The following is a 27,583-nucleotide window of genomic DNA, read 5'->3' as shown; positions in this document are numbered from 1 at the left end:
GACAACAGCAACAAGCTAGATGCACCGCACACACCTTCGATAAGAGGGATGTACAGGACTTTTTTGCTAATTCCTGACGGTCTCATGCTAGGTTTAGTTTTGCACTTAGAAAAATATCCATTGAATTGTCTAAGAGGCATTTACATCACAAGATTAAACGTCACACGTTGCACATATTGGACAAAATCAACATGTGCCTAGAGAGAGTAAAATCAGACAGATGTAACACCAGTTTAGTTGCATACTGTTTACAGGTGAAGACATGAGAGCTCAATGATCAAACCTTGACTGATACGGTTTGTTTATAAGCGAGATTAACAGTAGTGGAGAAAGATGGATGTGCGCTAAAAGGTTCAGGAGCAAGTGGACAGCGTGGTGTCCACCTCTTCTGAGGGGCGTTTTGGTTTCCGGGGGGGTGAGGGAAGGATTCAGCAGGAAGCCCTGATAAAACCATCATGCCCACCCCCCCTTCCCCGAGACCAAAGAGGCAAGGGGGCCGGGGGTCGCATGTGAGGACTGTAACCCGAGAGGTCTTCACTCACATGACCGAGCAGCTCTTGGCCTTCTCCTTCTTGAAGGTGGAGGAGAGCAAATCCGACTTGCTGGGCAGGTGGAGCAGTCTTTTGGAGAGGCGGCGTGTGGGGCTGGGCTTCTGGAGCGGCTGCAGCTTGTTGATGCAGGCCATCGCTGCGGTGCGAAACACGCTGTGGATGCTCTTCTCCGAAGTGAACGCCGAGCACTCAAGGTAAGCCTCTGCACCCAGCTGCTTGGCCATGGCAGAGCCCTGAAAAGTAAGTGGAGCGATGAAGGGCGCTGTTCAAAACATCCCTTAATAAATTCTCAGAGCTTTTTAATTGTAGCAGTGTCACTGTGGGCGAGAGGCTCAGGGGGAAATGTCCTGGCAAGCCAATAAAATGGCAAAAAAATTAAGATCATGCTTCACTGACGGGTGGGTCAGGTTACTAATTGTATTCCTATTTCCTTTGTCATTATATACAATTGAATAGAGTGTGTGTATATATATATATGTATATCTCAAGAGTCTGATGCGAGAACCGTTTAAAAATATTTGAAAGTCTCAGATGACAATGAGTGAAGTGGCATCAAGATGTGTTGCTAACAGCCTGAACAGATAATATGATGCATACTGTGCATCAATATCAAACGGCCCCTCACATAAAATAAAGACAAATATGAAGCCTACAAAGAAAATGTTTGATAAATGCTCTAAGTCATTGTTGCCATGCATCGTTTCTGTTCAGATGGAATATTCTCCTGATTGTGCTAATGTGCTAACCCATTGTGCCTCACCTGCTCATAAGCGATGGGAGTCTGTTTCTGATTGGACAGCTCCATCAGCGTGCAGACGTCTGTGCGCAGGTCAATCTTACAGCCAATGAGCAGGATGCGTGTGCTGGGACAGAAGTCTAGGATCTCAGTTTTCCACTGTGAACGCAAAAAGGTCAGGTGTTATTTCAGTGGACAGTGAATAACGGTTTACTATACAAAGAAAATAAATCTCAATAAAAGCAGCAGTGAGACGCTAGGTGCAGAAGCTGCTCACCTTCTTCAGGCTGCTGTCCACAGTGTCAGGACGGCTGATGTCAAAACACAGCAACACTGCATCTGAGTCACTGTAGCACAGAGGCCTCACGTTGTCATAGTATGGAGAACCTTATGGGGTAGAGACGAGAGAATCATCAAGACAGAGAAAAACACACTGATACCTCTGGATTTCAAATAGAGGTGAGATCAGAACACAGAACAACTACATTGGTGGTGATGGGGTTCATTTTTCATCTGTGCTTGTTTCTGTTATTTAACAGAATTACCCCAAAGACTACTAGACGGGTTATCAGGAGACTTGATGGCATTTTTTGTGGATCTGGATTTTTATATTTCATTGTGAGATTTTTACTTGGCTGAAAAATATAACATCTGTAGATATCTATCAACAGGTGGAATTTTAAACTAGAGTTCAAGACTCAATAAAATAATTGTCCTTTTTCAGTTACTGTATGGGAACGAATATTGATTTCAGGTAAATTAGAGAAGATATTCAGTTTAATGTTTGTCAATCAGCCTTGGTGAACGTGTATGTTCTTCTTGTTCCGATTGAGTTTCATTGACATCTACTGTTGATTTGTGAGATAAAAATATCAGGTGAATCTATCGAGGCCACCATTTTGAAATATAGCCAAATATCCTCAGTGCTTAATTCATCTTCACGGTAACACATTAACAAACTTACAGCTTGTAGTTCTCAAAGTTTATCTATACAAATTTTTCCCCTTAATGTTTGATGAAAAACAGTCTTTTGATATTTTTAAACTGGGAGATAATATTTCACATTAAAAGGCTTCTACCAATCACATCAAAGTTACAAGCTTAATTTGCATTATAAAATATGTAAGCCTTCGTGTGTTGAGCCAATAATGAATTCATTTAAAGAGGGGACTGTTTGAGGTATTGATCGCTATGACAACAGGCCGATGGTCAGTAGAAATGTGTGATGGAGACGCGGAGGTAGAATACAGCTGCAGGGATTAGGTGAAATCGGCATCACTTCTCCTGCTGAGCCTCACTTTGCTGTCCCTGAATCCCCCCCCCCCCCCCCCCCGGCTCCTCTATCCGCTGCTGGCCTTTCAGAGGGACAGAAGATGACAATCGAGCACTAAATCCTCATTGATCTTCTCTTGCAGTAGATTACGCAAGTGAAACGGTGGGGCTCGGGGCAGGCAGACGCTCCCACTCATGCTCGGAATCCTTAAGTAAGCCACCCACCCCCCCCACCCCCCCCACAAACCCTCCGCTCTGCGCTGATACCTCCAGTCCCTCTGTTACCACAGCAACAGCCTTGAAATCCGCCATCTACATCAGGCATTCCTCCCACCTCTCCATAAAGGCTCGCCTTAACTGCCAATCAATCATTTTACACAGCAAACTGCCCGCCCACCTACTGCTGGGGACATTCCTCTGCTCTGCAACAGAGTTGGGGACCACAGATACACACATCCATCGCACAAGAACACACATTCAATGCCAGCACCACACCTAATGAAACGCACACGCTCGCACATTTAAATGTGGCTGCAGCCAGAGGTGATGGCAATCTGTGATAAGATGAAACAGAAGAGGAGCAGCTCAATGGGATTAACATGTTTACTTTAGGCTCCGTGTGAATCCCAAAAGGGATTCATTGTGCCTCTTATAGCCGCAGATAACAGAGGCGGTGTTTGTAATCTCTCATTACACGTTACACAACCCAGCCTAATTGATTTACACCATAGAAAACAATGCATCAGAAGAAAACATATGAAAAATAAAGCACAGGCAACATGGATGTTTGCATACAGATCAGTTCCATGAATACTTAATGATTTTCCACATTATCAAAGGGTGAAACAGAAATTGCCAGCTGCCGGGTGGAATAATGCCAAGCTGTGATGAAATTCCTCAGGGCTCAGGGTCCTGGAGAACGTAAACATCACTGCAAAGGAACAAAGGGACGCAATTGTGTGTATTACGTTTGTTTCTATGTCTTTAGAATAAAAATGACCGTTCTCATGTTTTATAGTAATTTAATTGAAATATTCTGATTAACTTAAATGATTCACCTCAACTGTATTCAACAAGAAGTGAGAAGCCACCTTAAGAATGAAATTTACTTTCATTTAATGCCCACACACAATTTCTCAGACAACTTTGCGTTAGCTGACTGTGAAAATTGACACACATTCACACCAGAGCAATTAGCCCAACCGGGATGTTGAGTCGGTGTGTGTGTGTGTTGTGTCTCTGAGGCACTATAAATCTTCTCAATCACATTGCAAAGGGGGTGATCACTCTGCCGGGAACCTGGGTGTGATTCTACATTAAATAGCCAGTGATCTAATCAATGAAAAGCCACAAAGATGCTGTGCAGGGGGTCAGAGAGCCTCAGCAATTAAAGCTGACAAATTAGTTTAGTAGTATTATCCTGTCAAGGGGGAAGGGTGAGGGAGGACACATCTAGGGAGTATTTTGGTTTCCCAACCCTCCAATGAAATTTATTTTATCTTCTTTTGGGACAAAGGATCCATGAAAGCATATTTGTACCACCCGTAAAGGTAAATGAAAAATGATATGAATGTGAAAATGGTAGTATTTAAAGATCTGCATCCTCCGCAGCTCTTTTTTCCTAAACTCCAGGATCTAGCTTCTAATCCGGGAAGAAATCACAGTTTCAATTGTGTTTCAAGAAAAAAAAGAAGAGGAAGAGAGGAGGGAAAGCAGCGCATCCTACTGAGGCGGATCCCAAAGTGCCCTCCTATGCCATTAATCCTTCACCCCCTGCAGTGTGATATCACAGGGTACCAGTCTCCCACTCTCTCACTCTCATCCCTCCTTCTTTTCTTTGCCACGGCCGAGAGAAAGCCTCGGATAGACAGATCAATGCACATGCAGCGCCTAACCGTGGCCCAAATGTTTTTCCTTTCTCCCCCTTTTCTCAACAGCACGCCGCTACAACAGATGGAGAGTTTGTGAGGCATGAAACGTGGAGAGCGAGGCTGACGAACTGAGGGGAAATGAAAACAAGTATAACCAAATTCCATGTGGCTGAACTGGGCTCCATCCTTCTCGATGGTGCAGTGCCCAGAGCCAAGCGTAGTTGAGGTGGAAATTGGGCCATTCAGTATGAAAGTAGGCTTCACAGGGCCAAGACTTGTGTTGGAGCACACAGGTGGGGGATGGGAGGATCCGACTCGCCGTGCGTGCGTGCATGAGCGAGTGTATTTCTGTGCTTAATCAACTGAGTGACATAGCCCGTCTCCATCATTAGCACACTCCTCTCCAGCAGAGAGAATACAGGGGTCAGACAGATAAATGATCCAGTGATGGGATGACTCACAGATTTGGGGATGAGCGCGTATAGCCCTGCCCCTCCACCCACACTCAGCCGTTTGGGAGCTGTGCTGCTGCTGCTGCTGATAACTATGGGCTTTACAGACATGGCCAAAAACCCACAATACGTTGCATCAGACAGTTGTTTCCTGGTTTCACATGCCAGAGTCAGTCAGAATCAGCAGTGAAGCCCCCTGCAGGGAGAGGGCGGATGATTCTTTGTTCCTGTGCATCGCCACGTCTGGAAGTCTAACAAGCTTTGCTTTGAAACCTGACACTGTCAAAGCTCATCACGCTGTGGATTCTGAGGTTGAGTCAAACAACCGTCTGTTTAAGAAGTTTCTTAGATTTTATGGAGCGAGCGATTAATCGATTAACCATAAAGAGGATAAATCTAGAATGGAAATAATCATTAGCTGCATCCTTTAGATAGACTGAACCTTAACATCACTGCGAGCTGAGTGGCCATTAGAATTGAGTGAGATATCTAACCATTAACAAAGTTATTGTCTATTAACAATGTCTCTCCGCTACAATTATACAGAGTGTTTCATCACTTTAAATGGAAATTGGGCTCATTCCAACTAACTTTCATTAAGCTTTATATCATTTAAGAAATTATTATAGATACCAGCATCCTCTAAACCTCAATAGATTTATCTGAAAGAGCATTCAACCTGAAAGAAATTACTCACTAACTCCATAACAAGATCCATTATCCTCTGTTCATGAGTTACAGCCGATGGACAGTGTTCGCCTTCCTTCCTCATGCTCTCTTCTCTTCCCCCCCCCCGCGCATGTCCGATCAGACTGGGCTGATTAAAACCCGTGGATTGATTTTGGTCTGTAAATCCAATGGCGGAGCCGTGTGGAAGGAGCTGCCTGCCATGTGGGGCCGGTGATGAGGTCAGTCTAATCAATGAAGGGGAGTTGGGATAATGAGGAGACTCTCTCGGTTCCACACAATCAGAGCAAATTACAGTAAGAAGAGTAAACTGTACAGTGCGAGCAACAAATTGCTCCTGCCCCTGTCGTCCATCACCAGCAGCACTGACAGGAGATACGTCTATAAAGAAAATAAGAGGGAGGAGGAGGAGATGTAAGTTCTCCTCTAAGTGGAAGAGGAAATTGAAAAGGCTTTCAATCAAACCCAAAGCCTGTTTTATAAAATAAAATTGAAAAATGTACATCAATGCAGGGTTTGGTGGATTTTGTGGGTTAATTTATAGATTTATGTACAGTATAGAACTAAAGCTCAACGCTTTGTTATCCTGAGGGCAATTTAAGTTTTTCATTATTTTTGCTTTAAATCAAATTTAAAGTACTGTACTTAATCCGAACACATTTACTTTTGCTCTTTCTTTTGTTACTTTGCAGTTACAGTTTCATATTTGTGTTCTTGTTTTTTGGGGAATATTTTGTTTATTTTCTATATTCTGTAAATGAGGTCTCTTCCTCATTGTAATAAAAAAAAAGGTTGACTATATCTTGCACTCAGTTACAATGCTACACTACTTTTGTAAAATATCGTACAGCATTTGTCATTGTTTCTGTTCATTGTTTCTCGAAGTTGAGGACAAGCCGGAAACCAACGTTTTTTTTCTCCTTGGCTAACAAGGGAGCGACGGGAAAAGAATTAAGAAAAAGACAGAGAGAGAGAGAGAGAGAGACAGAGAGAGAGAGAGAGAGAGAGAGAGAGAGAAAGTGTGTGAGACTCATTGGATAAGTCAGACGGGGTGTTGGCCCAGTGGTCCTATTCAGAGTCTTAATCCCCTGCATCATGCTGTTTGAGTGGTGACCTGGGGCAGCATATGGAGGGGAATGCAGGTCACCAGAGTTTCTGAGCTGCCTCTTGTCTGTCTGCTCCAGAAAAACCTTCCTGCTCGACAGGATGTCTCCCTGCATGTCCATCTTCTGCAGGCACCGGGCCCACTCATGCTGGCCTGACCCAAGGTCCCCAGTCTGGGATTAAAAAGCAGGATTTGGTCTGGGGAGAGAATTACACTCACTGCCTCCCTACTGCCGCTTTGGGATGATGTTTGGGTTGAAAAAAAAAGGAGAACAAACTGCATGGTCTCATGCAAGTGGATCTGTTACATAAAGGATTTGTCGTACAGACACACACGAGCCGGCTCACTCAGCCACGGTGACCTAATGATATTGCAGATATGTAAAGCTCAGAGTACAGGCAGAGGGATAAAGCCATTGTGCAGCAGGCATGAAGGGGGAATCAAACAGGTGCTCCAGACCCGTGCTCACAGAATTCAGGTCAACACGCTGAACAACAGATCCCCGGGGAGATCCACACTGACACATTGACCCTCTTTTTCACGCTTTGTGTAAATGAACATATGATGCACAAAGTCAGCAATAACAACAAGTGAAGTGGAATAATCCCGGTCTTCCTGCCAATAGTTTCCAGTGAAACACAGACATGCTCTTATGGACACGTCAATCCCTCTTCCTGCCACATGGAAACAATTCATCGGGTGATGAAGAGCTACAAACTCCCAATGCTCAATCCCAAAATGTAGGTTTTACCTTTAAAACTTGCTGTACAATACAATTTGTGGGTACACACAGGATTTTTAAACGTGGGTAAACACACACAAAAAGGTGATTGACTCCTTTGCTATTACTAGTAGAGGAGTTTGTCTTTCTGCTTGTTTCCCCATCTTGCATGATACGAAGAATCAAATGATGTGCGCAAGTAAAAAACGATAAAGTACACAAACGTTCATGGCTTTTTACGCACCAAGAACCGGAAGTTAAATACACGTCATAACGTGGCAACCAGATAAGGTGCAGCTTCAAGATTTGCCAAATTAAAAAAGAAGGAGGAGTGACCTAGGTGTCTTGTTTCTATAACTGCCAATAAAATCTCCTGCATCATTTGACCTGGGAGTGAAAGCTAATGGTATAAATTGGAGACAAAAGCTAGAGGTTAGTGGGTGTTTGACCACTGGATAAGGGGCTCTGGAATGTCCCTGAGGCTCTGAAACCCCTTCCCTGAAAAGATTGGAGTTGTCATCTTTTTTTCTAAGTCTTTGCTTTTATTATTTAATAAAGCCTGATTTTTTTTCCTGTTTTTTTGATAAATGTTCTTTATTTTAATATGGTATATTTTTTTATTATTGTTATCTTTCTTATTTTTTGTATTGTTCTGTGTCGTTTTATTCCCATCTTTTTTGTAAAATAAAATTGTGTAACCTTTTTCATTGGTGCTATATGGAAAATTTTAATTATTATTATACAATAGAATGATTAATCTATAGGATGTATCAGGCTCAACAGGTGCACATGATGCGTGTCCGTCAGTAGAATGAACTCAACTGTTGTCTCCGCCACTATCTTCCCTACTCTCATTACATTCCTGATCCCCTGCCTACTCCCTCCGTGGCGCAGACAGACGGCGGCAGGCCACGACAGGCCACCCAGATGAGAGGAGCAGAGGCGGATCACTTACCTGAGGTGTCCCACAGGCTGAGCTCCACTCGCTGCTCCTCCAGCTCCAGACAGGCCGTGTAGTTCTCGAACACCGTGGGCACGTAGGTCTGGGGGAGCAATTAGCAGCGCGGGGCCATTAGTGTGGAGGTGTCAGGGGGAACGGCATGTTATCAGGATCATTAGTGCGACACACACAAAATAAATAAATAAAATAACACGCATCAAGTAATCAAATGAACATGAGCCTCATCGGAATGTGATGCGATTTCAGATCCATCAATCACTTGGATCACTGCAGCACATGCGCCAGGGAAGCAGCCACACGTGCATGTAAAGGGAATACAACCTCACGGGCTAATGCCAGGGAACAGATTCTGCATTTTAAAGTATTTTACGGTACACGGATACAAACTAAAGCGAAAGGATGAGATCCGAGAAAAATGCGCATGAGAACAATATCCGCAACAGACGCACTGCTTCTTTTTTTTTTTTTTTTTTTGCCGTCTTCAGTTGTTCAAAGAGAATCTGATTAGAATGAAAATACAAAGCAAATGATTTGTTTTCTGCGAATAGAGGAAGCACATCAGTGCATCGGAACATTACCTCTGGATAACAGTCCTTCGCCAGGACTTGCAACATCGCTGTTTTTCCGCATTGAACGTCTCCCACAAGAACCAGTTTACATCTCACGACCAGCGGTTGTGTATTTCTCCTTTCCTTCATGATGGTAACTGTGGTCCAGTGTGTTTGGTATTGAGAAAAAAAAATCAGATGCAAGCAGCAGAGCAGCGCAGGTTTGATTCCCAGTGTGGTGTTATGAGCGTCCCTGTGAGTCCCTCTCTCTCTCTGGATGCCCGCAGTTGATCTGATTGAATTTGCCACTGCGGCTCTATATATGGGCGAGCGGCAGCCAATCAGAGCGCAGCATTCCACAGGCTTTCTAACATCCTCCTGCTGCAACTCAGTGATCAACATCAGAGTCAAGGATGCAACAGTTTCATTTTCCATTTAGTTCAGAACACTGACGAAGGTTATACTGAGAAGAATATACTACTCCTACTACTACTACTACTAGTAGTTGTACTCATAATAATAATGATAATAACATCAGTAATAATAATAAGAAATGCAGAATGTTAAAATGTAATTCAAAAAAATGAGAGAGCAGGTTTTAAGAAACCTAAGAACATGTTAAAATTACATTTAAAAGAAAAAAAAGGATATAAAAATGAAAATTATAAAAAAAATATAGTGCAGACAAATGAAGATCTACTTTAAGGATGAAGAAAGCAGATATGTTTTATCTTTTCTTTTAAAAACACCTTAAAACAAAACGATTTTTTTATTTCATTAAAACCTTTTACTGCTAGATACCCGGATGGAATGAGGATGTGGGCGACTTCAGGCAATGATGCAGCACTACTGGCCTTCCTGTGACCCTAAACTTGTCCGTGTGGTTACTGGTGAATAGGCCCAAGCTGTACAAAACATGTCCGGGCCACATTTGGCAGTGGATTGTAAGTCTGTGTCTTTCTCTAATCATTGAATTTACACTCATTTAAAATCAGTGTGTTCGGGCTTTTTAGAGTCAGTCGCTGCAGAGCTCTGTTTTGTCACCTGTGGGTCTCCACACTTAGCCTGCAGCAAATTGATTGATTGGATTGATTTGACTCGCTGGATCGATAGCATACCACCAGCCGAGCCCAACGGGACCCGAAGACAAATCCGCCGCGGACTAATTAGTTAACTTTAATCTGCACGACAGAGCCAAGTCAATTGCAGGCAAACAACTCAGCTGCTTCAGATTCCGTTTTATTTGTCACTTCCATACTCCACATATATGGGAGCAAAAAGCTGCACTCCAAAGATCAGGGAAACATTTAACATTCACATTATTCATGTTATATTATAAAAACATAAAAAAACTTTAACAGAGATTAGCCCTTAAAACTGTCAGTAAACATTTTAAGTGCTGGGGCAATTTCTGCATATCACCCTTTGGTGTTGGAACTGGGGATGAGGGTTGCGTTTGTGTATTTAAGTATGAGTGTTGGATTTCTTCTTAAATGGAAGATTTTCCACTAACAGTTACTCTGCAGACAGATAAGATTTAAAGAATATCTCAGTGAATGTTTGTTTATCAAAGAGCGGTCTGAGTTTGCTTCGGTGTAATACCACCATGCCGACATGTGGAGGGACAGTGTGAGGCCCTGTGATAGGTGACAAGCTATCGGCCGCCCACACGTCACGTCAAGGGTCGCTCCTCTCACTCGTGCTGCTCAAACCTCTGGACACACACAGGCACTGAATTTCACACCCTGAAGGTGGTTTCCGAAGCAGCACGTCATTGTTTGCAAAACAGGAACCAAAGGATAAAAGTGAATTAACTTCCTTCTCCTGTGTCTGACAGCCTACTGGCTAATTTACTTAATGTTGGCAGTCAGAGTCCGGAGCAGTTTTGACCTAAGTAAAGTAATTAAGTAATTTACCTTTTGTTCACACCAATCACCCCCAGCCCCCATGCTGAGAACTGTCTGTGTTCTATACATACAAATATGTTATGGTGTTATCGTGCTCATTCCCTATTCATTCATAGTATTTCTATATATTTCAAGTAGTCAGAATTAGGATCAGTATGTAGGTTTTCCACATACAAGGACTTTGCTTTGTTGACAAATAAATGCAGTAGAAATAATAGGGTGAAGATACAAAAACAACCATTGAGAAACTAAATGCATAGAGTTTTAAAAACAGATTTTGTGGATTAATAGGGATATGTTGTCATTTTACACTTATTCTGAAGGGTATCAAAAATACTACTCAGAATCAATAGTGCTATATGAGAGGAACTCGTGTTTAATTGGTATGTAACATGATTAGTTATCCTCCATCCAGGAGGCCAGTTTGTTTATTAGTGAGTTTGTCTTATTTTCTAATACACAGATTTCCATGAGACTTGGTGGAAGGCTATGGGATTAATGTTGGATTATTCTTTTTATGTTTTTATTTCTTTTACATTATTCCCAGAGAATAAATCCTGCATCTTGATGAATAAATCAGGTTGCTGGGTCTGGGTTAGGTAAATATAGTTATTGATAATGCAGCATTCTGCTCAGTTTCAGAAACCTGAAGAGAAGGTAACACAAATGTAGGAGTAGTCTTTGAGGAACAATGATTGTAATGGAATCGTTCATGGCCACTTCCTGATTAGCTCAAACGTGCTGTCTCCATGTTGCCACAAATTGGCCTATATAGCTTTTAACGTGGAACTAATACACTTAAAATCAGCAAACATGATTGGAAGTGAAGTCTCATTAAGTGGTCTTTTTATAATATAGTAATGCATTAATCCCTCCTCTGTGTAAGGGCCACAGTTAAATGCCTTTCCACTCTTGTCTCACGCTCAGGGTGTAATGAAGACCTAAAAAACTGCAACCGAAATAACATCCCATGTTTTTCTTAAATAACTTAGTGTAAAGTAAATAGGCTGTGTTGTGAAAAGAGTGATAAACACGCTGAGAGTTCAAACTGTGCAACCTTTCTTAATGCACGCAAGGGTTGGAAACATTTTCCCTTGAAAAGGTCCCTTGTACATGTGTTACAATGGCTGCATTATAGTGGAAGTGGGTCTGCTAAGGATATATATGCACAGGGCAAAGCTTTTTGTTCCACACCGCTGATTGTTACTGAATTAAACTTCAGTGAGACAGAGACACTTAGGAAGAAAAGTTGCAGACTATGAACTCTTTCTAACCCTCAGAAGCAAACTGCAGAGAATACATTACTGCCTGCACAGGCTCCACAGAGCTGCTGTGTTGGGACAGGGAGAGACAGGTGGCTGTGAATAATCATCAGGCATGAAGTGACAGCTTCCAGTATGGCTGATACTCGAAGATGAGGAAGAGGAGGAGGCTGATGACAGTCATACACACAGCCTAAAGAAAACATATACATACAATAGCTGAGTCATTATCCCTCTCACTAGATTCTCCAACAGAGAATCAGCACATGGTGTCATAACATCACATTTGGAACATGAATTTCAAATGTGGTCATATGAAGGAGCAATTTACAAATTTTCACCGGCATGTCTGGGATAGATCTGTGATATTAGGCTACCAATCCCTGGTTTAGAAGTGATGAATCTAAATCACTGGCAGGTTATATTACCGCTCGTATGAGGGCTGATCAAAGAGATTTATGTTGCACGTCCTCGGTCCTGGGATTATAAAAGCAATGGAAAGCATTACTTCGCCCAGTGGAGGTTGTCTGCAGGGGCTTTATTGCAACATCCACCATCAGGCTGCTGAAAGAGCTGGGAATCCAGTCCTGTGCCAGATCGTAAAAGAAACATCAGGGACTGCAGAATGCTGGAGCCAATGACTCTGGATCAGGAGGATTAAGACCCCAACTGGGGCCCAAGATGTTAGGGACCCCCAGGTCTGATCAGCCTGTGGTGGGCCTGCCTGCACAGAGGGTGTCTAGTGATTAAAAGGCCGAAACTGATGATACGTCCCCAGCATCTGCTGGTGGTTGGCAAATTTTCATCAAACCAGTGCGGGAGACTTTCAAGAGTTCAAAGCATATTCACCATCTTGCCCTCTGTTTAAAAAAGACAAATTCAAAAACCTTGCTATCTTTACAAATTTAAGTGAGTGAGGAGATACAGCCAACACCTTAGTTTAGCTTTGCTGCCAAAAGTATTAGAACAATCCAACCTTTATACTTTTGTTATTGTTATCCATTCTGGAAGATATAGCTGCAGGGGTTTGCTCCGACTCAGCTGCGAGAGCATGAGGGAGGACGAACACCAGCTAAGCTTCAATCTCATCCCAAAATGTCTTTATAGCTTCATACCGGTGGGAAGTGTCAAGTTGAAAAGAGTCTCCCATAAACTGTTTAGGCAAAGTAAGAATGAATCTATTGTGTATATGTATTTGTAACCGCTGCAGTGCAGCGATAACTGCGGTGATAAATATGATGGAAAGAGCTGGAACATTACTGTCTTTGAAGGTGAATGGGCCAAACTACGAAATCTTTTTCTGCACACATGGAGCCTGGAAATTTGAATGACCAACATTTCACCTATGAAACAATAGGGAGAGTGGTGAAGCGGGAGAAACACTTTTATGGACTAAAGGTAGAGGAAGGGTTCCACTATAGATATAGATTTTTATAACAATAAATACCTCAAACATAAGATCTTGTCGGCTGTTTAGTAGGCATTCTTGCATAAATTGGCCAATGATGTAATATTTAGATTTATATTAGTTGAAACTTCAGGGACCCAAAGCATAAAATAGAGTCCCATATAAAAAGGACGCAAAAGGGAGTAAAAAAACAAAACTTTAGTACTAGAGTTAGTTCACGCAATCACAATTTATATATTTTCAACTCGATTTTCTTTGTATAGCGCCAAATCATAATATATATTATCTCAAGGCACTCAACATAGTGAGATAAACTGTTTTAAAATGAACAGCATGGTAATGTGTTTTTCCAGAAACAGTGTTTGTGTAACTCTGAAAATTTGGTAGATTATAGTTTCATGAAAGTTAGTTAACAATTACGTTTTTGGCTGCAGAAATCGACAGATCTTACAAACCTGCATGAATAAAACCAACGTCACTACAATCAGCAGAGATAAGTTTTTAAATAGCATGTTTAAAACGAGTCAAACACCATCACTGATGTCTGATTTCCGTGATGGATCATGAAGCACACAACCTCAAGGACTCTCAAGACATCCCTCTTCTGCCCTCTGTTGGCTGTTTGATGAATTACAGAGGAGAAATAAAAACACAGCACACAGTAATGTTACTTAAATGTTTTTTTTTATTATTCACCTCTTCTTTCAAATGTACGAAAGACAAAAGATGCACCCTGTATACATCATCGTCAGACACCGTTGGATCTCATTTCTCTCATCGACTTTTCAGAAACCATGGGAGACGTTTACCATCAGACCAGCTTGTTCAGTATTGGAGGTGGGTACAGCATAACATTTAGTGCATTTTTGCATCGTAAAGCAGACATATAAATGATAGTAGTGCAATTATACCCCATCATAACTGAGGAGATATCTTGATAGTCTCAGCTAGTGTCTAGACTTTGTATTGCATACAGAATTTAGGCAAGTGAAACACAATAGGAAATGATACTTATAAAAAATTGTGCTTTGGACGTCCAAAGAATAATTCACCTTTTGTAGAAATTTTCCTGCGATAAAGATTAAGCAGACAGGAGGAGCTGATATTTATAATTTTTGTTTTCATTTCGATTTTCAATCCTAAGAAGGTACTGTGCTCTCTGTGTTTCGTCGAGAAGAAGTTATGTAGCTCAGACCTGGTCCTTTAGAAATGGATGTGGGTGTCAGTGGAAGCGATCGGTATGGTGGTCCTAAATAACTGCAGTGCATCATTCTCAAAACACAGGAAAAATACATATAAACAACATGCTCTCTGAGGCGCTGCATAAAGATTAGTGACTAAAACCCTTCTACTTCCTGTCGGCATTTGTTGTTTCTGTGCAATTTGATAATAATAATAATAATAATAATAATAATAATAATAATATCTGCATATTGAATATACACTATGTACAGTTAAGCTGAGATAATGGGTGATTGGTTATGTTACGTTAACAAGTGAACGCGAGCATGGTCCTAAAAAGCCCTTCTGATGAAACAGGAATACAATATGTCATGCACATACTTTGTATCATTTACATGTGTGGTATGTTGGTAGCTGAGCTCTCTAGTTATACATGGTGAAAGCAGATGCAGATGGTTTTATTTTGGTGAGTAGCGAGAAACATGAAATGGAGGCAAAGATCCTTAAATAAATATTAAAGAGATTATTGATGGCTTTAAACAGTTTGGCAAAACTTAAATTGTCTCATGATTGGAAATTGTACATGCTCCTTATATGGGTTTATGTATCTTTGAATGTTTCTCTTGCAGTTTGTTTGCATATAAGACCTCTAATAATGACATAAATATACCACCAGAGGGCGCTCTCCATGTACTTATAAGCCTGCAGTACTGTTTCTGCCAAAAGACTATTAAATTATTTCTCAGTCTTGTGAGGAGTTAACTCTTTCAGTGTGTCGATGTGCTCGGAGACCGAATTGTCTGGTGAAGATTTTCTAATAGTTGTCGCACAGTTTTACTGTGGAGGGTGATTGGAAATGCAGTGGTGGGATGTAATAAAGTACATTTACTTAGTTACTGTACTTAAGTACATTTTTCAAGTGTTTTTCCTTTGACTGCATTATAAACATCAGCACATATCCCTATTCCCTGCTCCACTTAAGGTTTACAATGCACTGCCTTACATGTTCACATTGTTTTTTATATTTTAAAGTATTCAATAACAAGAGTAGAATTGGTCCACTGATCCAATCAGAACGGGCAGGTCACATCATACACCGCCCCCTGCTGCAGTAGCATCACTTGTGAATAAACACAGTCAAGACTATGATATAGTAGACTGTTGCATAAAAGAATAAGTCAAACTCTGCAAGTTACTTTTAATACTGTAATTGTATTTTAAAAGCAAGTTCTTACTTTTACGTAGAGTTGATATAAATATAAACCAATGTAGAATTTTACTTTTACTTGAGTCCATTTTTGTCTATTTAATTGTACTTCTACCTCAGTATTATGTTAAAGTACTTCCCTCACCGCGGTGTGAATGTTTCACAGGTACAAATCTTTGCCACTGAGCAATTCAATTGTAAAGATCTCAATCTATACCATTAAAATAGAAAAGAGGGAGAGTTTACGGTCCATCCGCTGTTCGACCTACCACTACACCACTGAGTAGAAGTGTAATGTAAATAATATCACATCTGATATGGTATCAACAACAAATAACAACTCTTTGGAAAACTTTCAGTAAATTATCTCTATGAGGCGTTTTCCAGTCCACTTAGAAAACTGAAGATCAACATAACATAAGTGATGAGTTTTAACAGTGAGGTTACTCAGGAAAGAGCAGTAGTCCTACTTTAAATCTTTCGGTTTGACTTTAAAAGTGAAAAACACGACCTGAAAATCCAACGTGTGATATATCTCTTCTCTTCTGGAGGAATTCACACATGTGCTAAATATGAAGGAATCCCATGATATCTGTTTATCTAACAACTTATATTTCTAAGTGGATCAAAATGTACCAGAAAGAAGAAATAATACGGTACGTACTGTACAGTACGATCAGTTTAATGTGATTGGATTAAATCCCATTTATAGCTTTATGTGACTTTGGAATTATAATTCTTTGCTACATATTTAATTGTATTTTCATATCAGTTGATCTACAGTATGATTTCCCCCCAGCCATAAACCACAGTGGTTGTAAATAATCCTTTCTAAGCCATTCATACATTCACAGCTGTGACAAAAGATGCACGGACACACTGTCGTTGTGCATCTCTGTGCTTGTCGTGCGTGGATTTGCATCACTGTTGTGTACAGACATGTCATCAGCTATACTGACAGCTCAGATATTTAGATAGTGGTATACATTGTAACTGTAAACAAATTCAATCAATAAAGAGAATCATTTTAAGAGGCTACTGGAAAACAATGAGAGAAGTGACTATAAAGGATGAGACTAACAGAAACAACTGTGCCTTAGAGGAAACTATGGTTAAAACTGTAGCGACAGCTCACAGAGAACTCAAGAGATGGAAGACACACAGAACTGGATTTCTGTTACTCTCTGCTCTCTATGGTCAGAGAGGGAAGTCAGGTTGATACGGAAAACCTGGGGAACCCTAAGTTGTTAAACTGCATGTTTGTGTTGTGTGTTTTACTGAAAGCTCTGCTGTGCTACAGTAACATTTGCTAACATACTCTGACTTCACAGGTGTGCAGTTTGTCTACAGTGTGAGCTGAATCAGCCGATCTGTGTCTGAGACGGCCTCCTCTGGGCGTCTAAACACGGATGGGCTAGCTCAGGATGTGACATCCGATGTGAAAGTAGGGAATCAGGAACAAGGTTGATGTCAGGGTGAGACGGGGTGAGGGGTGAGGGGAGGTGGTGTGTGGGGGCTGCACTGCTTTACTGGTTTTTATCACCAGTACGCTTGCAGCTTTAGAAAGCGGCCCTGAGTTGTCACATGGCAGTGGGAGCAGGGAGCTCTTGCTGAGGGGGCGGCAGTGAGGCGGAGGCTCCTTCGGCACCTGTCAGATCTTCTCCTCGGCCTCCTCCTCTTCCTCTCCCTGTTCTTGTGACTCCTCTTCCTCCAGATAGCCAACCTTCTGCTCTCTCCCTCCCCAGGGACTCTGCTCCTGTTCTTTTCTTTGCCCTACAGGTGTGGCCAGAGAAGGTGGTAGCTGGCTTTGGAGAGGTGAGGGCAGCTGCTGCCCCCTGGTGGCGCCCTGGTCCCTGTGCTCTATGACTTCCGAGTCTTGACTCCCAGCCGACAGCACAGGCTGCTCTCGCAGAGGAACAGGAGGCACGATTAATTAGAGAAAACATTACCAGTCCCAAAACCCAGCAGAAAAAGAAAAAAAGAAAAGCAGATTTCTACTCACCTCATTTTGTCAGTGGTAGTGATCATTCTATCAACTCTTGAGTCTCAGAGAACTAGAGTATGGACAGAGGAGGAAGAAAATATGTAAATAATAATGCAGCCAAAATGTTAAAGGAGCGTTAGTTGAACATCCATCTTACCTGTTGGCTGGAGTTAGCTGAGGGAGGGGTGATCACACTTTGGTCCAGGAGGGGGTTAACAGGGGCGGAACCTGGGAGATGAGTAGCCCGCCAGTAAATTTCCAAGTACTCTGCGAGGTGTTCACAAGCATCTTCCAGTTGATTCTCATCCAGGATGACATCAAACATCTCCTGATTAGTCAAAGGAATGAACATGAGAGATAAGAAAGAGAGGTTACACCACTCCTTCTCTCCTTCAAGGATCCCTGTTGAATTCCAGCATCTTAAAAAGAGTGAAGAGTAAAGAATGACATACAGGCGGGCACTGAGCGAGCTTGTCCCCTGCCATCATCTGAACGTTGAGGTGTTTGCTTTGTGACTTCCCGCGAGATTTGATCAGCCTCTGAAGAACCTGTGGGATGAGACAAAGAGAGCCGAGCAGTTAGAAAACGATTAAAGACTGAAGGTTATCATTAAACAATTTCATTCCCCTCATTATTTTCCTTATTAGTTTCTTCTTTTATTCAATCCTATAGAGTGAGAGCATCATGGTTTATCAAATGGACATCTCACTTTTAATGTGGAGATTTAAGGCTTGATTCAGCCTGTAAGACGGGGCAAAGTATAGAACCAAGCCATTAAGAGTAATAAAATATTGTATATGTTTGTTTGTCTGTTAGTTAGTAGCATGCCATGAATATTAGTGAAGGCATTACCAGAAAACTTGGTGGAGGATGCGGTGTTGGTCAGGGAAGATCCTTTCTCGATTTCTTGCAGATTTTTAAACACTATTTTTACATAGTGAGATGGGGCTTTTTGGATTTATCAGAAAATAATTTTGGAATCTTAATACTAATATATATATGGACATACAGTGAGCAATATTGTGCAGCTTATTTGGGCCTCAGTGGAGGTATGCATTCTACTGAGAACCATTCTAGTTAAGAATTAAATCAATGAAATGTCGATAAAGGTAAATATATCAATTTTGTTTTGAACATAATACAACACATTCACTGGGACCTTTGACCCTCGACCACTGAAACCTAATCACTTTATCTGAAAATCTCCAAGTGACAAGCGATCAAAAGTTGAAGACATTTCCTGGAGGCATTCTTGAGACATCGCGTTCACAGTAATGGGACGGACGGAAAACCTGAAAACATAATGCCACTGACCACGGGCTTTCTCCTGGGCGGGGACCTTCAAATATTTGACTTTTTCCTCTTGACTTAACAACCAAAATGATAAAGCAGATGTCAACATTTTATTCTCCCACTCTTTTACCTCTGAATTCAATAATAATGAACAACCATATCGACAACAACATTGAATGGCTGTCTTAGTGGGTTTGATGTGTATTGTGCTCTACTTTAGGCGAGGACACTTTGACGTAGACGACGATGGGAGCCAGAGACGTCTTGAGAAGCTGCGATGGGTGGTTGATGGTGTCTGCATCCAGGACGACCAGCTGAAGAGACTTGGCCAGCTCAAAGATCCTCTCTATCTCACTCTGGACCTCCGCTGCGAGCACACCGAAGTAAAAACACGTTCAGCAGAGCGACATCACTGAGTTTATCAAAGAGGAGGCATCTATTCTTAGCAGGTCTTCATCTTTATTTAGGAAAAAAGGATCAAAGACTCACCGATACTGGAGCGTGTGTTGGATCTCTCCATTATGGCCTTCTTGTTCAGCACCGATCGCTTCGCCAGCGACAAATCAGCAGTCACCCGTGTAATAGAAATCCTAAAGACGAAGCGTCGTATCACATCACATCCACAACTGTTCCATTTCAAAGGAGGAGATGAACTTGTTCTAAAAATAAATCATCATCATCGTGTGTCCTATCGACCATGAGAATGTGATAGGCAGAATCCGCACCAGCAGCTCTGTGGCTCAGTTGCAGTCACTGTACACTGAGCTGAGCACTGAGCAGCACACATAGCATTACCCACCTGCCATCGAATCGGTGCTTCAGGAAGTCAAACAAGGCTTTCTGCATCATGTCCGTCACCTGGGGGAAACAGAAGAATGAGGAGACACTTAGCCCTACATTGACGGACGACACGTCTCCACTTCCTCCAACTATCCAGACTTGAGGTCAAAGTATTAACGCCGCCATCTTGCGCATTCTGCCCAGGACCATCTGTGCAGTAGAGATCAGAGGATGGAGCCGAGGTCCCGCCGATACAGGCGCAGTCTCAATTATAATGTTTCCCAGCATTTTTACATCCTAAAATCCTAAAATAACTAATCAAACCAAACTTATTCATAAACCTATATTCAAACCTACCATGTGAATATAAATCAGTGTGATAAGAACTATCTAACATGAGAGAAACCATCTTAAAATGTTCTTTGACTTCTATTTGGTCCGTGTCCCATCCATTGACATGGAGGAGGTGGGAGTTATCACCTATGATACAGCCAGCCACTAGGTGGCAATCAAGACACGTTGGCTTCACTTTTGGGGAGCAGTCATATTTACAGTCTATGATATAAACATTTAATGAATGTTTTTTCTAAACACATTACACAATTTCAGCTCAGGAACTTCTCCTCTAAGGACATATTTTATTGAATAGCACTGGATAACCTTCTCTACCTTCTTACCCACAGCTGCAAAATACATAATGATTTATATATTTACTATATGTTTGCTTTTTACCAGGCTTAGCACAACCTGGATGCCTCGCAGTTATCCTATCAATATGTACATACTGGTAATAAATATGAAAGGTAGAGAAAGTGCTGCCTGGACTTTTGAGTGCTTCCCAGAACTACTGTAGATTGTATTATAATTTTTTCCCCCAAAGTAGTGGCACCAGAACCTTTATTCACATTAAGCACAGTATAACAGGGCTAAGTATATATTAAATACTTTCATTTTCAACATTGGCATCTTACGAACAGACGGCAATGAGCATCATCATGGATGACACGGAGACAGTTGGACTGCATGTGTTTGCTTATGTATGTTTGCATGAACACAGTGAGGGTGAAGTGAATCAGTCTATTTTCAAACAGTCCTGAAAAATGGATGGCCTTCGCAGTAGGGTATGAGGCGCACAGGGGTGTTGCTCCTCCACCGTGCAACAGAGAGAAACAGAGAGAGGGGAAAGAGAGCTAGGGAAGAGTGAGAGAATATATTCAAGAACAATAGTGAGCGGCTGAAAGCAAAAAAAAAAATGAACGAGGGACAAAGAAGAGGGGGAGAGAATGTGAGGGAAAGAGAGAGGGAGGCAGGCTGGTTCGCCACAGGAGCATCCCCAAAGCACATCACCAGAGCGCTACATGAATATTTCACACACACACACACACACACACACACACACACACACACACACAGCTTGGCACGCAGCCTGCACAGTCACAGAGGAGAGAGTGAGGCAGAGAGAGAAAATGTTGAAGACATTCTGTTCAATTACACGCCTCACATTTCAACATGTTCATTTCAAGATTCATTGGAACCAGACATCGTCCAAGATGAAGCGAGTTCAAGTGCAATGTGCTTTTATACACTTTCTCCTAGATGCGTCAAATGTAACGGGGCAGACTCGCAGTTCTCTGTCACTCAAAGATTCCTGTTGTGTGTGTGTGTGTGTGTGATATAACTTCATCAAGATCTGACTGTGGTGTTTAGTATCAGTGTTAATGGGATAATGGCGGCCAGAGTGCGGTGTGGGGGACAACTCCCCTGCAGGAGTGAACTGTGTGCTCATAATATGGACGTGCACTGTAAAAGTGTCTGAATCCTGCCTGTCTACTGCAGACAGTAAAATATTTATGGATGCTTTAACCGCCACCAATTGATTGTAAGATCCCCACCCGTACAGACATATTCTAATCTGCACACGCAGCGCTCTCTCTCCTAAGGGATGGGAGATGTTTCAGAGGGGATGGCAGAGGTTGTCAAGGGGGATGATTTTGGTCATTTTGCTTTAAAGGATGAGTTTGTGGAACTAAGTGACATCTTGTGGTGAAGTTGCTCATCTCACCTCATATCCTTTCAGTGAAGGGCCCACCAGCACCACTGGCCGCATAGAAGGAACCACATCATATGGAGGTAGCTGCTCAGTCTGCACAGCCCACAAACAGACAGGGAATGTTGAATTGAACTGACAGTAAAGCGACAGTTCAAAGAATGGCTACTAGTCGCTCGCCGTGTACCGAGCCATTAGTGTTGAACTTTCCTTGACAGTGTTCTTAGAAATATTGTGAAAATGTAAAGTGATGCACAGAGGAGGAGGCACACTGAGCGGAAACGCACCTGTTTCTGCTTCTGTTTGGCTTCAGAATAAACAGAACGAACATTAGGCAAGAAGAGAAAAGCTAATGAGATGCTGTGGCAATAAATCATTGCTTCAGCAGAAAACATCTGAGTTTTGATGTCCAACAAAAGTGCATTAACAGAGAAAACATGCATGTCATGCTGTGCTGAGAAACTGTACATTTGTATTGTGGACCAGCACATATATAATTGTAGGATTGTCAACGTGGGATCTTAATTCAATGGTTTTTTCACCCAAGCTTTTGTTTTCTGTTGCAGGCAGAGTGCTGATGGGAAGTTTCACAACACATTACTTTCTAAAGGGAGCGGTTTTGCCCACGAATAGTCCCTGTATGTAAATCTAACCCAGTGAGAGCATGCAATCCCAGTGGAGGCAGAGCAGACAGACACATCAGCAGGACTCCTCCAGTCTCACTTATACCTGCAGATGGCGGGGTGGACCTCCAGCCTCCGGATGAAGCGTTCCCTCCTTTCCTGTGAAGAAACATAATGCAGAGCTTCATTATGTGCAAATCCCCTCAGGAGGCAATTTAGAGAGAAGGACTTGGAAAACAGAGCAACACATGAGCAAGAACTTGTTATGTATCCCAAAAAAAAAAGTTTTCAAAGACTGTACTCGACAGAAAGCTTGAAGGTTTAGGCCAACAGAGACACAGTCTCTGATCTCTTAGAGCGGTTTGACCTCTGACCTAGCTGCTGCTTTCTGCTCATGTTTTATCCTCATGGCTTCGAGTTTGACTGGACTCGGGATGAAAGTGATGTCTGCCCCTTCCTTCACCAGCCGACCGATCCACCAATCATTGTTGTATTTCTGCAAGACAGCGAAACGCATCATGTGCAACAAACATGACATTGATCACAGTCTACATATGAAAGGGGCAGTGACAGTGATGCCTTGTTTCTGCAGACCGCTCACCTCTTTTATGTGCAGAAAGTCTTTGCTTTCAAAGTTGATAGCAGCACCTTGGACTGGACACTCTTCATCAAGGGCTCCACAGTAGCTCACATTGGCTTTCACTGCAAATGCTACTGGTTTAGACTGCAAAATATATGAATGTGATACATAAGAATCATTATGTTGCACAGGGCTCCTCAGGAACAGAAGGTGGATTTAAGAGCAAGCTGTGATCTTTGACCTCTGCACTCTCACCTTGGCTCTCTCCAGCTGCAACTGAGCCTGGCGCTCGGCTTCACGCCGAGACGCCTCCTGGTCCTCCTCCAGGGACAGGTCGGAATCAGAGGGTCGACTAGTGTAGGAATCGGCTGAACCCTGGAGGAAAGGAGGAGAGGAGGGTTACATCCAGAGGAATCCACATCAATACAGTACAGTCAATTCAACACCTTGTGGCAAATGTTCAGTATAACTCACGATGCAGAAACTGTTGAGTTTCAGCAAATGGCGTCGATGGAGCTCCAAACAAATCACCTGCTACATCTCCCTCTGTGTCCCCCATGCCATTCTCCTCATTCAACCTCTCCCTAAACCTGCCTTTCCTTTCCTGAAGTCATGTGACCCCATCTGCAAGTTACAGTAGCTTTCCAAAGCAGCCCTCTCAGGGGAACGTGTGCGTGAGCACTGCAACAACACCAACAACCAGAGGAGTCCTGGTGTCTATTCATCCACTCAACCATCCTCAGATGTTGGCCCAGACTCTTCAAGGAGAATAAAATAAGACTTAAAAAAAACTATTGACAAATCAAGATGCTACTGCAAAAAGCTTTCAACCATCTTAAATAACGTCCAGATTGGTCTGTTTCTACAAATAATGTAGCACAATTTTAATTACAGGCTACTTTTGAGTTTAAAGTTAGAAAATCTGAATTTAAACAAAAGGTAAATGTATGTTTTTGAAATTGAAAACATTTTCAAAACCAGCTACAGACTTTCAATCGCCCAGACATTAGCAGACTTTTGTCAGAGAGACCAGAGAGCATATTTTTTCCATATTATTGTTTGTGACAGAGTAAAACTTTGGAGTTTGTTGCAATCATCTGGTGTCAAAGCACAATTATCATTAATTACAAAAAAATGTATCTTAGTGGGCATATCTTTTTAAAGCTGGGACATAACAAAATGTTCGAAGTAAAAAGTAAGTAAGTTAGAAAACACAAACAATATTTTACAAAATTCAGTTCAAAATCACAAATATAGCAGCACATACAAATTCAATTAGAAAAAATCTAAACAATTGCCAAAGATTTGCAAAAATTTGCTTTTTTGTTAAACACTATGATGCAAAATAATCCAAAACTAATTCAATCCCAATGACAGTCACCACTCAACATCTTTACATTCATAATAACTTCACTTATAGCACATTTAAAATCACATGCAATGTGTTTGATGGTTAACCGCACGTAAACTTAACCAGATCCTACATTTATCCCCTCACTCCGTCAGCAGCCTGCTCCTTCCCAGTGGCTGCAGTCCCAACAAGGAGGTGCATGGAGCTGCATGAAGTCTCCTCACATACACCAGGCAGGAGCACCCACATAATACAGCCAAATATAGCTCAATAACAACGTCATCCCTCTTTTACCTTTTTTATTTTTACCCCTCCTCCACCTGTCTCCTCCTCCCTCCTCCCGACCAGCTCTGTCTCTTCTTTGCTATTTCCCCTGCCTTCCGAAGAAGCTGAATCCATTGCAGAGTGTTATTATCATATAAATATCAAAGCCTGTCGGGGCTGGAGCAGAATTTGAAAAGTCTACCAGTAGAAGTAATAAAAACCTAATTAAAGCAGATATAAAGACCTGCACATGGAGGGGAAGGACGGATATTTTGATGAAGAGACTCTGGTCTCTTCAGAATAAAATATAAACATGTTGTCTTCACCCAATTTGATTGCACTTTTATATTGTTTTCACTTGATTAGTGAAAATCACCTATTGAAATATACTAAAAAGCATCCAGTCAAACACACTCGTCTCTTCCCTTTTGTCACTTCCAAGGATCCAAGGTCCTTTTGAGAAGCCTCACACTGATCTGATTAAAACTGCATGGATTCCTAATGAGCTTTCAAAATGCAAAAGCCCTTGGTTAGGTGTTGGTGCTGCTCGGGTTTACTTCCATGTTTTCCTCTTCACTCCTTCAAAACTACGTCATGAGTGACTGATCACATATTACAACCAATTACAATGCAGATGACGGTCACCTCATGACAGTGCATGTAAATGTCCAGAATCCATATATATTACATCTACACTATTGTTTGTTAGTCAGCAAAAACTACTCATCCAATTTTCATGAAATTATGTGGAGGGGTATTTTCACTTTCTTTAACATTGCAAAATATGATATTTTTGAAAAATTTTTATGATTTCTCAGAGAATAATTCATAAAAGTTTAGGGGACTGATATAAATAAATTGCACACAATAATTGTGTGCAATTTGGTGCTGATCCAAATATAAATCCAGATATAGTGAATTTAAATATGGGCCTTGGTGGAGGTATGGACCTGAGAGTTTAAAACTTTAGAATAGAAATTTTAGCGTGATAAAAATCATGAAAAGAAAAGAAATATTCCCAGAATCAATAATCTATTTCACCAAGAGGACACTCACTGTATCCTTTAGACAAATTCACTTTGTGTCAATGCAAAACTTAAAAACCTTGCTGTTGACCACCACGCAGCAGTGGCATCAATAGAAGAAGGTCTCAGGGTTATGGAACAGCATTAAAAGTATCGGCGGGGGGGACCGCAGCCCGTTGAGTCATCCGACTGTATTATTTTATAAAACCACAAACGCCCACTCACAGCACAGACACAGTCTTTGTCAAAGTGTGGAAACAAAAGCAAAGGAGGATACCCAGAAACCCGTCACATACTGGAAGTCCTATTAGAGACTGAAACATGAGATTGTGACGCTGCAGCAGTTGTGGTTTTTCACCAGCAGAGGGAAACATCCACATGACAAACAACTTGTCTTTATCAAAGAGCCAATGGTGAAGGACACTTTCCTTATAGTGCATGTTTCAGTGACTAGTGGTCCGTTTATATTTAATCCTAATTTTTGAGTAAGTGAACATTATGACACTGATTAACAAAAACTGTGTGAATTGGTTATTTATGTGTGTGCATATAAATATATATATATTATTTATGGTATTGCTTCTGCTTTAGAATAGAAGTCAACGGTCTTTGCATTTGGAGAATCTCACAGGGGCTGTTACACACAAAGTAGCATCCTGAAACTGACACAAGCAACAGTAGAAGCACAAGTATGGACTCAACTCCAATATTTGAAGGCGGGGGAATGACTTCACAAAAAAGACGAGAGCCCAATAAATGAACCGAAATAACAGGATCAAACCCATGATGCTCAACAGATGCCCCCTAAGTTCAAAGCAGAGCTGAAAAAGTTGAGATGGATTTGACCAACTGCATGTGTACACAGTACAGCATGTCCAGATGAGGAGAGGAGAGGAGAGGGGAGGAGAGAAGTGGTGGTGGGGCGTGGGGGGGGAGGAGGATGCTGCTGGCGGGGTGGGGGAGACCTCGGCCGAGGGGAGTGGGGGAGACAACGAGCAGGAAGACGACGCCTGCGAGCTGACGGACCGACTGGTGGATGAACAGGCTGAGTTTGCATGCAGGGTGATTAAACAGAAAAGTGGAGCAGCAACCAGCGTACCTTGTTACAGATGAGTCCTGTGGCACTCGAGTCGGAGGCAGACATGCTTCTGCTGCCAGCGCTCTCCCCTCCCACCCCCCATTGCACACAGAAAAGGCGGAACCCTCCTCCCCCCCCCCCTGCCCATGGTCACAGGGGGAGAGAGAGCGATAGAGAGAGAGGGCGAGAGAGAGAGAGAGGGAGAGAGAGAGAGAGAGAGAGAGGCACGCTCAGCCTAAGTGCTTCACAGCTGACGTTGCTGCGTTGCTTCAACAGCCATTTCCTATACAAAATTGATAACCTGACTGCAGCATCGGTGTGTGTACACAGCCGTATATACTGGTACAGCTTGCTGGGTTTCTTCTGCTTTATGCCAGCTCTCATGTAAGAGAAGGAGCATCCATCTGGTTTCATCCTCTCCTCTCTTCTCCTCTCCTCTCCTCTCCTTTCCTCTCCTCTCCTCTCGAAGAAGTAGAATCGACCACTTCCGTGGACATGTTTGTCTGGTGGGTCTCTCACTCTGCAGAGTATCAGTTTTCACTTGGTGCAAATAGAACTTCAAAAAATATGCCCGAACAAAGACTGAGCTGTTAAGTAAGCCATTCTAAGTGTTAATAATAATAACCAAGCAAGGAAAAGCTGAGGGACAACTGAATCAGCCAATTAATGATTTCTGGAGACAATCAGG

At 42.1% G+C, this 27,583-nt stretch overlaps 2 protein-coding genes across 2 annotated transcripts; both read right to left on the bottom strand.

The window, feature by feature from the left end:
- Positions 1 to 538: 538 nt before the first annotated feature.
- Positions 539 to 9,278, bottom strand: rnd1b (Rho family GTPase 1b). Its single transcript, XM_053425259.1, is given in 6 exon segments — positions 539 to 784; positions 1,312 to 1,446; positions 1,565 to 1,674; positions 8,351 to 8,438; positions 8,935 to 9,200; positions 9,203 to 9,278. Coding segments are annotated over 6 exon segments (921 nt in total).
- An 8,616-nt stretch (positions 9,279 to 17,894) lies between these two features.
- Positions 17,895 to 26,961, bottom strand: cacnb3b (calcium channel, voltage-dependent, beta 3b). The gene is made up of 13 exons (XM_053425026.1): positions 26,917 to 26,961; positions 23,433 to 23,552; positions 23,199 to 23,321; positions 22,972 to 23,093; positions 22,704 to 22,756; positions 22,262 to 22,281; positions 21,990 to 22,070; positions 19,947 to 20,005; positions 19,637 to 19,737; positions 19,363 to 19,514; positions 18,307 to 18,402; positions 18,012 to 18,182; positions 17,895 to 17,924 (listed from the first exon to the last, which is right to left on the bottom strand). Exons 1-13 carry the CDS (start codon positions 26,959 to 26,961, stop codon positions 17,895 to 17,897), a joined length of 1,173 nt encoding a protein of 390 aa, XP_053281001.1.
- Positions 26,962 to 27,583: the final 622 nt, after the last annotated feature.

The sequence above is a fragment of the Pleuronectes platessa genome, chromosome 6 (genome assembly GCF_947347685.1).
Source record: "Pleuronectes platessa chromosome 6, fPlePla1.1, whole genome shotgun sequence".
In the NCBI taxonomy this organism is placed as follows: domain Eukaryota; kingdom Metazoa; phylum Chordata; class Actinopteri; order Pleuronectiformes; family Pleuronectidae; genus Pleuronectes; species Pleuronectes platessa.
The sequence above is the reverse complement of the archived record's forward strand: the minus strand, read 5'-3'. Positions and strand labels throughout refer to the sequence as shown.